This window comes from Oncorhynchus masou, chromosome 25 (assembly GCF_036934945.1).
Source record: "Oncorhynchus masou masou isolate Uvic2021 chromosome 25, UVic_Omas_1.1, whole genome shotgun sequence".
NCBI classification, from domain to species: domain Eukaryota; kingdom Metazoa; phylum Chordata; class Actinopteri; order Salmoniformes; family Salmonidae; genus Oncorhynchus; species Oncorhynchus masou.
This window is the reverse complement of record NC_088236.1, coordinates 42,348,663-42,364,106: the sequence shown is the minus strand read 5'-3', so window position 1 is coordinate 42,364,106 and position 15,444 is coordinate 42,348,663. Positions and strand designations below refer to the sequence as shown.

At 42.5% G+C, this 15,444-nt stretch overlaps 1 protein-coding gene across 2 annotated transcripts in view; it reads left to right on the top strand.

The window, feature by feature from the left end:
- Nucleotides 1-271: 271 nt before the first annotated feature.
- The window catches only part of LOC135514378 (PHD finger protein 19-like), a 33,433-nt gene continuing 18,260 nt past the window's right edge, over nucleotides 272-15,444 (top strand). For both annotated transcript variants that reach the window (XM_064937822.1, XM_064937821.1), the window contains exons 1-12: nucleotides 272-441; nucleotides 1,429-1,646; nucleotides 1,911-1,992; nucleotides 4,174-4,269; nucleotides 5,523-5,617; nucleotides 5,878-6,026; nucleotides 6,688-6,783; nucleotides 9,383-9,451; nucleotides 13,261-13,381; nucleotides 13,497-13,564; nucleotides 13,846-13,992; nucleotides 14,166-14,232. In XM_064937822.1, coding sequence (XP_064793894.1) covers nucleotides 1,464-1,646; nucleotides 1,911-1,992; nucleotides 4,174-4,269; nucleotides 5,523-5,617; nucleotides 5,878-6,026; nucleotides 6,688-6,783; nucleotides 9,383-9,451; nucleotides 13,261-13,381; nucleotides 13,497-13,564; nucleotides 13,846-13,992; nucleotides 14,166-14,232 — 1,173 coding nt within the window. In that variant the 5' untranslated portion in view covers nucleotides 272-441; nucleotides 1,429-1,463. The remainder of the gene's footprint in view (nucleotides 442-1,428; nucleotides 1,647-1,910; nucleotides 1,993-4,173; nucleotides 4,270-5,522; nucleotides 5,618-5,877; nucleotides 6,027-6,687; nucleotides 6,784-9,382; nucleotides 9,452-13,260; nucleotides 13,382-13,496; nucleotides 13,565-13,845; nucleotides 13,993-14,165; nucleotides 14,233-15,444) is intronic.

Genomic DNA, 15,444 nt, shown 5'->3' with positions numbered 1-15,444 from the left:
GGTGGTTATGATGAATAGGGTAGTAAAGCCTGGTGGTAGTACAGTGTTGCGTAATCAGTAGTAGTGGTAGATTGTAATACTATCATTGATGATAACAAATAGTGCGTGAAAATATATGTGATTGAAGAAAAATAATACATGTAGAGATTTGAAAAACGTAAGGGGCTCATTTGAAGAAAACAAATGCTGTTCCTCCGCACCTTGTGAGGAAATATTGAACTTCCTGTATGGTGATGATGTGTTTATGTTAATCGCATAGCTAAGGCAAAAACCCAAATGATTCGCGGGAAAAAGTAAAAAATGGCGACTAGCAGAGTTTGAACTTTAGCGCCTGTACACATATTTGCAAGAAGAGACAACTCCTCGCTAATGGAACGTTACTCAACAGCAACAACAATATTTCGAGTTTTATCGAACCTGGGTTGGAAGTTTATCAAGGGGGTAAGAAGTCTGGATACATTAGAGCTAAATTTGATGTGTTTTTTTGTTGTTGTATCTCCAAGTTTTTCTGTCTCAAACTAGTATTTTATGTAACGTGCTCAAACTCCTATGTCGGTTATTCATTATAGATTACATTTAGCAAGCAAGCTGAAATATATGTTCCGAATGCATATGCGATACACTATACCCAGGGCCAAACAACAGATACGTTTCATTGCATTGACAGTTGCAGCACAGTTTTGCAGGCTAACTTCACTAGCAGCTACTTTATCAGTTACCAAGCTAGCTATATTCAATATTGCTACTATAGTTAGCTACATTTGATAGATAGCATTTTAGACTAACCAGCAACGTTTTGTGACTCTAGAAAACATCCTGTTGAGATGCAAAAGTGTCCGATCAGATTTGCAGAATAAAATACTTTAAACAGCTTGAGCTGGCGATATGACCATCATCTTATGGATGTACGTTAACTTAGCCAATCAACCAGTCTATTATCAGTTTGATATAAGTTACATTCGAGAGTTGCTATAGTTTGATAGACTACTAACTACTACACGTTTGTAAGCCATGTTACATTTTCATGCTGTGCACGATTGTTTGGCTCGAGCAAGTGCTGCAATTTGCGACTGCTTTGACAAGACCAACTCAAATGTGCAGGCTGGCTGTAGTTAGCTGATGAGTCAAACCTGTAGGCTGTGCTGCGATCTACACGCAGGAGAAAATTGAGTCATCAGACATCAGCCTCAGAACAGGGGAGGGGTGTTAAAACAAATATGTTGAAGGGCTGGAATTCCTGATAGCAAGGGCATATGTCGTAAATATGTTTTTGTAGGCTTTGTATGACACCGTAATAATACATACATGTGATCAACAACCCCAAAATTACAGGACGATGTTCAACCACCACTAAACCTCCATAACGTTGTGATCAGGAGGACATACAGTGTCTACCACAATGACGATGTAACCCCCTGATTCACCTAGGAAGTGTTGTAGTGTGTGGACAGCCCAGCTGCAGCATGTTGGAGTCAGCATACAGAGATGACTTCTGCAGTGTGGAGCCGAAGAAGGGGCTGGATGCCAAGCGTCTACCCCAGAAGAGGGAGCGGAGCTTCACAGATCTGGAGAGCAGCCTGACCGTGGGCCAGTATGTCCTGTGTCGATGGTCTGATGGCCTATACTACCTGGGGAAGGTCCAGAGAGTAAGTGGTCAATAGAAAACATTCCTGTTATCAGTCAAATACTGTAGTATACTGCCACACAATGGTTTGGATTCATTTGATTTACTACCCAAATACTGCTGTTCACAAGCTGATGGTTTCTCTGTAGTTTTCTGGGACCACATCTGTTATTCGTGTTTTATGAAAAATCTATTGTAATACACTATTAGAATAAAACTGTAATAAGGTTGCTGTAAACAACTTGCCTCCTGCCTCATACTGGCTGTTTTCACTTTTCCATTCAAGGTGAGTGCCTCCAAGCAGAGCTGCTTTGTTACTTTTGAAGATAATTCAAAATTCTGGGTTCTCTGGAAAGACATCCAACATGGTGAGTGAAGAGGGACTAGAATGTTGTTGTCACAGTTTTCAATAAAAACATGAATTAGTCAAACATCAAACGTACTACACCCAACATCTTCAATGAATGTACAGTGGGGCAAAAAAGTATTTAGTCAGCCACCAATTGTGCAAGTTCTCCCACTTACAAATATGAGAGAGACCTGTAATTTTCATCATAGGTACACTTCAACTATGACAGACAAAATGAGGAAAAAAAATATCCAGAAAATCACATTGTAGGAATTTTAATGAATTTATTTGCAAATTATGGTGGAAAATAAGTATTTGGTCAAATCAAAAGTTGATCTCAGTACTTTGTTATATACCCTTGGTTGCAATGACAGAGGTCAAACATTTTCTGTAAGTCTTCGCAAGGTTTTCACACACTGTTGCTGGTATTTTGGCCCATTCCTCCATGCAGATCTCCTCTAGAGCAGTAATGTTTTGGGGCTTTTGCTGGGCAACACAGACTTTCAACTCCCTCCAAAGATTTTCTATGGGGTTGAGATCTGGAGACTGGCTAGGCCACTCCAGGACCTTGAAATGCTTCTTACGAAGCCACTCCTTCGTTGCCCGGGCGGTGTGTTTGGGATCATTGTCATGCTGAAAGACCCAGCCACGTTTCATGTTCAATGCCCTTGCTGATGGAAGGAGGTTTTCACTCAAAATCTCACGATACATAGCCCCATTCATTCTTTCCTTTACACGGATCAGTCGTCCTGGTCCCTTTGCAGAAAAACAGCCACAAAGCATGATGTTTCCACCCCCATGCTTCACAGTAGGTATGGTGTTCTTTGGATGCAACTCAGCATTCTTTGTCCTCCAAACACAATGAGTTTTTACCAAAAAGTTCTATTTTGGTTTGATCTGACCATATGACATTCGCCCAATCCTCTTCTGGATCATCCAAATGCTCTCTTGCAAACTTCAGACGGGCCTGGACATGTACTGGCTTAAGCAGGGGGACACGTCTGGCACTGCAGGATTTGAGTCCCTGGCGGCGTAGTGTGTTACTAGTAGGCTTTGTTACTTTGGTCCCAGCTCTCTGTAGGTCATTCACTAGGTCCCCCCGTATGGTTCTGGGATTTTTGCTCACCATTCTTGTGATCATTTTGACCCCATGGGGTGAGATCTTGCGTGGAGCCCCAGATCGAGGGAGATTATCAGTGGTCTTGTATGTCTTCCATTTCCTAATAATTGCTACCACAGTTGATTTCTTCAAACCAAGCTGCTTACCTATTGTAGATTCAGTCTTCCCAGCCTGATGCAGGTCTACAATTTTGTTTCTGGTGTCCTTTGACAGCTCTTTGGTCTTGGCCATAGTGGAGTTTGGAGTGTGACTGTTTGAGGTTGTGGTCAGGTGTCTTTTATACTGATAACAAGTTCAAACAGGTGCCATTAATACAGGTAACGAGTGGAGGACAGAGGAGCCTCTTAAAGAAGAAGAAGTTACAGGTCTGTGAGAGCCAGAAATCTTGCATGTTTTTTTAGGTGACCAAATACTTATTTTTCACCAAAATTTGCAAATAAATTCTTAAAAAATCCTAAATGTGATTTTCTGGATTTTTTTTCTCATTTTGTCTGTCATAGTTGAAGTGTACCTATGATGAAAATTACAGGCCTCTCTCATCTTTTTAAGTGGGAGAACTTGCACAATTGGTGGCTGACTAAATACTTTTTTGCCCCACTGTATGTCTGCTGATATATGGATCTACACCATACATGTTCAACATATCTAAAGCTCGCTCTAAAAGCCATTAGTAATGTAATCCACTTTGGACCGCATTGCACAACATCCTAACGGGAAATCATTGACATTTTGTGCTGTAGCTCTGTGGAACCTCGTGAAGCTGTTTTAGGCCTTTATTCCTTAACACTTTTTCATTGGCTAGCCGACACTTGTACTATGTAGTAGGCCACTTAATGGTACATTTAGATACTTCCCTAAAGGATTTAGCTGTCCTTCAAACTCTTCAACTGTCACGTTTCATTGAAAGGCTGATTTATGTCAGTAATTCCCTGCCAATTGCTTCTAATTTTATATCTTGTATGTTTTGTCTACATGTTGGTTTCATGTAGCTGAATGATGAGAAAGCGGAGAATCCCACTCCAGCTCTTCATTCATCATTGAATATACCCTAATGCTATTCTTCTCTCCCAAAACATGCAGCTGGAGTTCCGGGGGAGGAACCCAAATGCTCGGTTTGTTCTGAAATGGTGCTGGTGTCTGACAATGAGATCCTGATATGTGGGAAATGTGGAATAGGTGAGTCACTGTAGAGTAATGTATAGTCTGACACTTCAACATTAAAACATAAGTGGTGAAGTTCCCCTTTAAAGGAGGGTGTGGCTACACCCATCTATCTTGCCCTGATCTAGCCTACAAGAGGATGTTGGTTCTTTACAAGCCATGGTTATGTGGGAGGAGATCGCATTGCTTATTGCATACAGGGTTCTGTATGCTTCTATATTTACTTCAATAGCTTTGTTTAACTCTTTTAATGATTTAACACTCACTCTAAAAGCATAAACTGTATCTTTGAACTTTGGTAAATAGACTGGAACAACATACAGAACTTAAGATGGGGACAATGTGTCCAACTTGGTCAAAAGTAGCCTAACTGCATCAAGTTATCTTCTACAGTTAAAGTGGAACTGAACATTTTCAAGTTGGACAAGGCAAGTGCACACCAAGCCTCTGTGACTCATAACATCATTTACTAAAGCCTGTGTACGTTAAACTATGTACTTTCCATGGATGTCTGTCTTATAGAGGTCCGGTCCCATTTGCAGTCTACGGTTTGCAGGTCCTGTCTTCAGGCTGTGGTCTTGTTGGTTCGGTTTTTTACATGGCACTTAATTAAAGTCATTGGGAGAATCTCAATTGCATCCTCTCTCCTCGCCTCCTTCTGGAAACCCATTGAAGGAGAATGTCAGAGGGGAGGGACCTCTGGCTTTCTCATCAAATGGGTTGAGAGAAGAGGGCGAGAGGAGTATGTAATTGAGATTCTCCCATTGATTGCTTTGGGAGTCCACTCCTGGCTTACTCTAACATTTGCTGATCAAGGGATTAAAAGCTTCTAGTTGGTTGGGTGCCACCTTCAGATAAACATAACACATTGATGTGGCTGAAAGTGCGGCCGGCAGTAGCACTTTCATTAATCCATTAATTTATTTCTATTGGGTTTGAGATGATCCAAGGCAAGAGATATTTTCAAATATTTAACCTTTATTTAACCAGGCAAGTCAGTTAAGAACAATTTGTTATTTACAATGATGGCCTACCCCGGCTAAGCCCTAACCCAGATGACGCTGGGCCAATTGTGCGCCGCCATATGGGACTCCCAATCACGGCCAGTTGTGACATAGCCTGGAATTGAACCAGGGTCTGTAGTGACGCCTCTAGCACTGAGATGCAGTGCCTTAGACCGCTCCGCCACTTTGGAGTTCCGGGGGAGGAACCCAAATGCTCGGTTTGTTCTGAAATGGTCTTGGTCCTCTTGTTGTTGGTTTTTCCAGGTTACCACCAGCAGTGCCACCTGCCAGAGGTGGAGAGCTCAATGGATTTGTCACCATGGTTTTGCAGGAGGTGCATCTTTGCTTTAGCTGTGCGGGTGAGTATTATTAATAGAACAACCTGCTCAAGGAAAACAAAACTGTCTAATATAATATATAAATGACTGTTTATCTAGGGTCTTGTTCAGTAGTGAGAAAACGTTTGGAAAAGGAGTAAAATGGAGAGGCACTATCTAAACACGTCCAATAAGAAAACACATTTTTGTTTTCTGTTTTAAAACATTTCGCTATGATGTGTCCTACAGATCACTGTCCTATTGCCGAACCATGTTGATGTGGTTGTTTCTTCTCTTCACAGAAAGGGGGAGCTCTCAAAAAGGGCGCTATAGCAAAAGCACTGCAGGCCATGAAGCAGGTGCTTACCTACAACCCAGCAGAGCTGGAGTGGGATTCTCAGCACCGCACAAATCACCAACAGTGTTATTGCTACTGTGGAGGACCTGGAGAGTGAGCGTGCTGGCTAGACACACTGTAGCATAGCATTTACATATCCACACTTTTAAAATCCAGTAGCAGGTTTTGTGACTCAATGAAGGCACAGCAGCTGTATTTGATTCAGATGGGCACAGCAGCTGTATTTGATTCAGATGGGCACAGCAGCTGTATTTGATTCAGATGGGCACTGCAGCTGTATTTGATTCAGATGGGCACTGCAGCTGTATTTGATTCAGATGGGCACTGCAGCTGTATTTGATTCAGATGGGCACTGCAGCTGTATTTGATTCAGATGGGCACTGCAGCTGTATTTGATTCAGATGGGCACTGCAGCTGTATTTGATTCAGATGGGCACTGCAGCTGTATTTGATTCAGATGGGCACAGCAGCTGTATTTGATTCAGATGGGCACAGCAGCTGTATTTGATTCAGATGGGCACAGCAGCTGTATTTGATTAAGATGGGCACAGCAGCGGTATTTTATTCAGATGGGCACAGCAGCTGTATTTGATTCAGATGGGCACAGCAGCTGTATTTGATTCAGATGGGCACTGCAGCTGTACTTGATTCAGATGGGCACAGCAGCTGTATTTGATTCAGAAAGATGCCTCTTAGCACTCTGTTGCTCATTCAGTGACTACTACTTTTCTCTAAATGGCTGCTTTCCACCCAGGTGGTACTTGAAGATGCTGCAGTGTTTTCGGTGTCAACAGTGGTTCCATGAGGCCTGTATCCAGTGCCTACAGGAGTCCATGATGTTTGGAGATAGGTGCGTAACATTGTTATCAAACAAGGTTTTATTCCCACGGTCCGTTAGGGCTGAGCGATATGGCCTAAAAATCATATTTAGATTTTTTTCAAAGTCATGGGGGATTTACGATATACTGTATATTTTGATTTTTTTTAAAAATGTTTCCCCTGAATAAGCCTTGTTGTGCAATAAGGGAAAGGGTGATACCTAGTCAGTTGTACAACTGAAATGTGTCTTCCGCATTTAACCCAACTGCTCTGAATCAGTGAGGTGCGGGGGGCTGCCTTAAATCGACATCCACGTAAAGGTCAATATACTGCATGTAAAATTCTACCTAGGCTAACTATAAGCCTTCCACAACCATAAAACCCACTAATAATTTTTTTATCAAAATAGTTTAACCTGCTATTTTACAGTAATCACTGATCTGGCTTTCAAGTCTGTCTATGAAAATGCAATTTCTAAAGAAAATGTAACCAGAATCATGCACATGCACTAATAATGACCAACTTCTAGTAGTAGGCACATGCTAGTGAGTAGCCAGCTCATATTTAAAGTCGAGCCAACTTGGATCTATTTGCTTGCTGAAAAGAGAGTAACTGTTATGAATACACCCTCCTGTCCATCTCAAACTGTTTGAACATCATAGCCTGTGCACAGTGCACACAGCACAGAAGAGTGAAGGAGACGAGACCAGAAAGACATAAAAAGCTCATGAAAACAAACAGAAATACATGATTCTTTTGATACAGGCATTTGGAACATCGCGCTATAACATCAATTGTAATTAATCAAATTGATATACAGTGCATTAGGAAAGTATTCAGACCCCGTGACTTTTTCCAAATGTAACGTTACAGCCTTATTCTAAGATGTATCAAATTAATGTTTTGCCTCAATCTACACAATACCCTATAATGGCAAAGCGAAAATGTGTTTTAGACATTTTTGCAAATGTATTAAAAATGAAAACAGAAACACCTTGTTTACATAAGTATTCAGACCCTTTGCTATGAGAGTTGAAATTGAGCTCGGGTGCATCCTGTTTCCATTGATCATCCTTGATGCTTCTACAACTTGATTGGAGTCCACCTGTGGTAAATTCATTTGATTGGACATGATTTGGAAAGGCACACACCTGTCTATATAAGGTCCCACAGTTGCCAGTGCATGTCAGAGCAAAAACCAAGCCCTGAGGTCGAAGGAATTGTCCGTAGAACTCCGAGGCAGGATTGTGTCGATGCACAGATCTGGGGAAGGGTACTAAAAATATTTCTGCAGCATTAAAGGTCCCCAAGATCACAGTGGCCATGGAAGAAGTTTGGGACCACCAAGACTCTTCTTAGAGTTGGCCGCCCGGCCAAACTGAGCAATCGGGGGTTAAGGGCCTTGTTCAGGGAGAGATCAAGAACCCAATGGTCACTCTGACAGATCTCCAGAGTTCCTCTGTGGAGATGGGAGAACCTTCCAGTAGAACAACCATCTCAGCAGCACTCCACCAATCAGGCCTTTTTGTGGTAGACTGGCCAGACGGAAGCCACTCCTCAGTAAAACACACATGACAGCCGCTTGGAGATTGCCAAAATGCACCTAAAGGACTCTCAGATCATGAGAAACAAGATTATCTGATGAAGCCAAGATTGACCTCTTTGGCCAGAATTCCAAGCGTCACATCTGGAGGAAACCAGGCACCACTCATCACCTGGCCAATACCGTCTACAGTGAAGTATGGTGCTGGCAGCATCATGCTGTGGGGATGCTTTTCAGTGGCAGGAAGACTAGTCAGGATTGAGGGGAAAATGACCGGGGCAAAGTACAGAGATGAAAATCAATCAATTACATTTATTTATAAAGCCCTTCTTACCTCAGTTGATGTCACAAAGTGCAGAACAGAAACCCAGAGCGCTCAGGACCTCAGACTGGGGCGATGGTTCACCATTCAACATGACAACGACCCTAAGCACACAGCCAAGACAACGCTTAAGTGACTTTGGGACAAGTCTCAATGTCCTTGAGTGGCCCAGCCAGAGGCTGGACTTGAACCCGATCAAACATCTGTAGAGACCTGAAAATAGCTGTGCAGCGTTGCTCCCCATCCAACCTGACAGAACTCGAGAGGATCTGCAGAGAGAAATGGCAGAAACTCCCCAAATACAGGTGTGCCAGGCTTGTAGCGTCATTCCCAAGAAGACTTTAGGCTGTAATCGATGCCAAAAGTGCTTCAACAAAGTACTGAGTAAAAGGTCTGAATACTTATGTAAATCTGATATATCATTTTTTGTTGTTGAATAAATTAGCTAAAAATGTCTAAACAGTTTTTACTTTGTCATTATGGGGTATTGTGTGTAGATTGATGAGGGGAAAACATTACAATTGATTCAATTTTAGAAGGCTGTAACAAAACAAAATTTGGATAAAGTTACGCGGTCTGAATACTTTCCGAATGCACTGTAATGCTCAGCCCTACGGTCAGAGCAAATCCTGGGAAGTCATAAGACATATCATGGAAGTCGAAGGTGTAGCCAGGTGACCGAGGGCCAATATTGATTTTGATTTCCTCTAGAGGCATGTGACCTGTGCTTTCTCCTCCTCTGATCTCTCTTCCTTTCTCTTTCAGGTTTTACTTGTTCATCTGTTCCGTGTGTAATAAAGGACTGGAGTATATTAAGCGCCTGGCTCTCCGATGGTAAATGGCTACTATTATTTTCCTACCTACCTCTGAGGCTCACTCAGGGGTACTTTAAGAATACAAAAGGCATTTGTGTCGTATAGTGCAGGATGTATACATGTATGCAATGATTGTGCTCTTGTGCGCATAATGTCGTAGGGATAGATAAAGTTGTACAGTATTGCACTGTATTGGTGTTAATAGACATAATGGTGCTGTGAACGATTCAGGCAGCACAATAGCTCTGATTAAGAGGACTACATTTACACCTCTCGCTAAACCCAATTTCTTATCTGCTAACCCATAGGGATGTATAATTGAGAATTCCATTTATGAAGATGATGAAAGACATTGTCATACTCATACCTTATTATCTGATATGCACCTTATACTTGTGAATGCTTCAGGTGAGGGTTCGGCACTCATTAATTGCTATCAGCTCTAGATACATTACAATCAGTTCATCTTTAGATTTTCAGGCCTTCAAGGAATTTTGTGTGATTTATTTTTTATTGTAGAACCTTTTAAGGATCTGAGGACCCATGACAAATCTTTTCAGTCTCCTGAGGCGGAATAGGTTTTGTCGTACCCTCTTTACGACTGTCTTGGTGTGCTTGGACCATGTTAGTTTGTTGGTGATGTGGACACCAAGGAACTTGAAGCTCTCAACCTGCTCCACTTCAGCCCCGTCGATGAGAATGGGGGCGTGCTCGGTCCTCTTTTTTCTGTAGTCCACAATCATCTCCTTTGTCTTGATCATGTAGAGGGAGAGGTTGTTGTCCTGGCACCACCTGGCCAGGTCTCTGACCTCCTCCCTATAGGCTGTCTCGCCGTTGTCGGTGATCAGGCCTACCATTGTTGTGTCATCGTTAAACTTAACCTCTTGAAACTCCCCATCCCGGATCCGGGATTGTGACTAAGCCTCAGGCTCATTAGCATAACGCAACGTTAACGATTTCTGAAAATCGCAAATAAAATTAAAATAATGCGTTTGCTCTCAAGCTTAGCCTTTTCTTAACAACACTGTCATCTCAGATTTTCAAAATATGCTTTTGAACCATAGAAATTGACTAATTTGTGTAAGAGTATGCAAAGCTAGCATAGCATTTTATGTAGCATGTAGCACGCAACATTTTCACAAAAGCCAGATAACCAAATAAATAAAATCATTTACCTTTGAAGAGATTCTGATGTTTTCAATGAGGAGACTCCCAGCCACATACCAAATGCGCAGTGTTTCCTGAAAGCGTCTGTGTGTAGGAGAAATCGTTCCGTTTTCTACATTGCCCCTGGCTACCGAAACGAACCGAAAATGCAGTCACCTACAACGTGAAACTTTTTCCGGATTAACTACATAATATCGACCGAAACATGGCAAACGTTGTTTGGAATCAATCCTCAAGGTGTTTTTTCACATATCTCTTCATTGACATGCAGTTCATGGAAGCTTGCTTCTCTCTCTGTGCCCCATGGAAAAATACTGGCAGGTGACTTTTGCGCACCAATTTCGGCGCAGGACACCGGGCGGACACGTGGTAAATGTGGTCTCTTATGGTCAATCTTCCAACGATCTGCCTACAAATACGTCACAATGCTGCAGACACCTTGGGGAAACGACAGAAAGGGCAGACTCATTCCTCTTGCGTTCACAGCCATATAAGGAGATCATGAAAGACAGAGCCTCAAAAATCCTTGTCATTTCCTGGATGCCAAGTCATCTTGGTTTTGCCTGAAGCTCACGTTAAAGGGCACGCACAGAGAAGATATTTGTATTTCTGGACACGTCAGAGTGTTTTCTTTCGAACAGTAGCAATTATATGCATAGTCGAGCATCTTTTTGTGACAAAATATCTTGTTTAAAACGGGAACGTTTTTCTTCCAAAAATGAAATAGCGCCACCATAAGTGTAAGAGGTTAATGATGGTGTTGGAGTTGTGCCTGGCCGTGCAGTCATGAGTGAACAGGGAGTACAGGAGGGAACTGAGCACCCACCCCTGAGTTAATAACATATCCGCCATACTGATCCTTATCTACCCTTACCACCTGGGGGCAGCCCGCCAGGAAGTCCAGGATCCAGCAGCAGAGGCAGGTGTTTTGTCCCAGGGTCCTTAGCTTATTGATGAGCTTTGAAGGCACTATGGTGTTGAACGCTGAGCTGTCGTCAATGAACAGCATTCTCACATAGGTGTTCCCTTTGTCCTGGTGGGAAAGGGCAGTGTGGAGTGCAATAGAGATTGCATCATCTGTTGGGGCGGTATGCAAATTGGAGTGGGTCTAGGGTTTCTGGGATAATGGTGTTGATGTGAGCCATGACCAGGTATTCAAAGCACTTCATGGCTACAGACATACGAGGGCTACGGGTCGGTAGTCATTTAGGCATGTTGCCTTAGTTTTCTTGGCCACAGGGACTATGGGGGAACATGTTGGTATTACAGACTCGGACAGGTAGAGGTTGAAAATGTCAGTGAAGACGCATGCTTGCAGTACACGTCCTGGCAATCCGTTTCTCCCTGTGGCCCTGTGAATGTTGACCTGTTTAAAGGTCTTACTCACATCGATTGCGGAGAGCATGATCACGGAACAGCTGGTGCTCTCATGCATGTTTCAGTGTTATTTGCCTAGAAGCTAGCATAGAAGTGATTTAGCTCATTTGGTAGGCTCATGTCACTGGGCAGCTCTCGGCTGTGCTTCCCCTTGTAGTCTGTAATGGTTTGAAAGCCCTGCCACATCCGACGAGCGTCTGAGCCGGTGTAGTACGATTCGGTTTTAGTCCTGTATTGACACTTTGTTTGTTTGATGGTTCTTCGGAGGGCATAGCGAGATTTCTTATAAGCTTCCGGGTTAGAGTGCCACTGCTTGAAAGCGGCAGCTCTAGCCTTTAGCTCTGTTGCTTGTAATCCATGGCTTCTGGTTGGGGTATGTACGTACGTTCACTGTGGCTGCGACGTCATCAATGCACTTATTGATGAAGCCAATGACTGATGTGGTGTACTCCTCAATGCCATTGAAGGAATCCTGGAACATATTCCAGTCTGTGCTAGCAAAACAGTCCTGTAGCTTAGCATCTGCTTCATCTGACCACCTTTTTTATTTATAGAGTCACTGGTGCTTCCTGCTTTAAAATGTGCTTGTAAGCAGGAATCAGGAGGGTAGAATTATGGTCAGATTTGCCAAATGGCGGGAGAGCTTTGTATGCGTCTTTGTGTGTGTTTGTGTGTGGAGTAAAGGTGGTCCAGAGTTTTTTTTTTTTTTTCTCTGGTTGCACATTTAACATACTGATAGAAATTTGGTAAGACTGATTTCAGTTTCCTTTTATTAAAGTCCCCAGCTACTAGGAGCGCCGCCTCTGGGTGAGCGTTTCCTTGTTTGATTATGGCGGTAATGCATCTCATTCAATGCTGTCTAATTGCCTCAGTCTGGTGGTATGTAAACAGCTGCGAAAAATAGAGAACTTTCTAGGTAGATAGTGTGGTCTACAGCTTATCGTGAGATACTCTACCTCAGGCGAGCAATAGCTTGCACCAGCTGTTATTTACAAAAATACATAGTCCGCCACCCTTTGTTTTACCAGACGGCGCTGTTCTATCCTGCCGGTACAGCGTATAACCAGCCAGCTGTATGTCGATAGTGTCGTCATTCAGCCATGACTCCGAGAAGCATAAGATATTACAAGCTCTTGCATAATATGTGGGGATTTGTTGATTTGGCAAAAACAATTGCAATCGTGGGATCCTTGAGGGACTGGTTTCTGTTAAACATGCATATCTTTTTCCCCCTCATTTCATCTCTATTTTGAGCTCACTGATTGTCCCTGGTTTCTTATCCAGGGTGGACGTGGTGCACTTGGCACTTTACAACCTGGGAGTCCAGAGTAAGAAGAAGTACTTTGAGCTGGAGGAGATCCTTAACTTTGTCAGCAACAACTGGGAGCATTTCCATTTGGGCAAGGTTAGAACCACCAAATGAATTCCTGTCTGAATTCTGAGTATGAATCCGGATAGGAAGTTGATTAATGCCATCTCAAGTCAATTGCATCAGACTAACATTTTGATATTCCCCACAGCTCTCCAATACTCCTCCAACAGAAAGAGGCCAATATCTCCTTGATGCTCTGAACAACTACAAGAGCAAGTAAGACATCTCTCTCCGTTGTACTCAGATAATGCATTATAAAACGACTATTTAATTGGAAATCCCATCAACAGCATATACTGAGTCTGCCAATGTAATTCTCATGTCCAGCTAACAATAATATAGTATGGCCCCCAACATTCAGTAAGTTGTTTACTTTTTGTTCTGGGTGATAAGAGTATTTGTTACAACAGACATGTTACTCGGCTGAAGGTTTATTTGTTGACATCACACCTCCTTTACCAGACCATGACCTTAACATCCCCTCTGTATTTCTCCAGGTTTCTCTGCGGGAAGGAGATCAAGAAGAGGAAATGTATCTTCCGCCTGAGGACACGCGTTCCACCGAACCCTCCCTCCAAACTCTTTCCTGAGAGGGCCCAAAACGAGGGATGGAGAGGACGAAAGAAAGGCCCAGACAGGAACAGGTATTTCACGGCGTTGTGATATGCTTGTTTTCATGGGAAACCGTGTATTTCAATGAGGCCTGTCTTGGCTCAGTCAGAAAGTGTTAATCAATGTTAATGATGCTATAAGGCTGTGCCGAATTGTCACCCAATAATCATATTGTTTGGTCAGAAAGTGAAAGTTGTCTCTTTAGCTCTCTCCCAGCAGAGAAGAGGAGGAAGAAAAGGTCGAAATGGTTGCTGGAGGACGCCATTCCCAATGTAAGTTCTCGGATTGTCACAAGATCCTCCCTCATTTTCAAAACACCTCACATCGAACCACCTTTCTGCTGTTTGAACTAGAGGTCGGCTGATTCTGATTTTTCAACGCCGATACCGATTATTGGAGGACCAAAACAAGCAGATACCGATTAATCGGTCGATTTTATTTTAAAATTTGTAATAATGACAATTACAACAATACTGAATGAACACTTATCTTAACTTAATATAATACATCATAAAAAATCAATTTAGCCTCAAATAAATAATGCCATTTGGTTCAAATAATGCAAAAACAAAGTGTTGGAGAAGTAAAAGTGCTATATGTGCCATGTAAAAAAGCTAACGTTTGAGTTCCTTGCTCAGAACACGAGAACATATGAAAGTTGGTGGTCCCTTTTAACATGAGACTTCAATATTCCAAGGTAAGAGGTTTTAGGTTGTCGTTAATATATTATTTATAGGACTATTTCTCTATACCATTTGTATTTCATATACCTTTGACTATTGGATGTTCTTATAGGCACTATAGTATTGCCAGTGTAACAGTAGAGCTTCCGTCCCTCTCCTCGCCCCTACCTGGGCTCGAACCAGGAACACATCGACAACAGCCACACTCGAAGCAGTGTTACCCATGCAGAGCAAGGGGAACAACTACTCCAAGTCTCAGAGCGAGTGACGTTTGAAACGCTATTAGCGCGCACCCCGCTAACTTGCTAGCCATTTGACATCGGTTACTCCAGCTATTAGGCTGATAGGCTTGAAGTCATAAACAGCGCTGTGTTTGTGAAGAGCTGCTGGCAAAACGCACGAAAGTGCTGTTTGAATGAATGCTTATGAGCCTGCTGCTGCCTACCATCGCTCAGTCAGACTGCTCTATCAAATCACAGACTTAATTATAACATAACACACAGAAATACGAGCATTATGTCATTAATATGGTCGAATACGAAAGCTATCATTTCGAAAACAAAACATTTATTATTTCAGTGAAATATGGAACCGTTCTGTATTTTATCTAACGGGTGGCATCCCTAAGACTAAATATTCTTGTTACATTGCACAACCTTCAATGTTATGTCATAGTTATGTAAATTCTGGCAAATTAGTTCGCAATGAGCCAGGCTGCCCAAACTGTTGCATATACCCTGACTCTGCGTGCAAGAGAAGTGACACAATTTCACCTGGTTAATATTGCCTGCTAACCTGGAT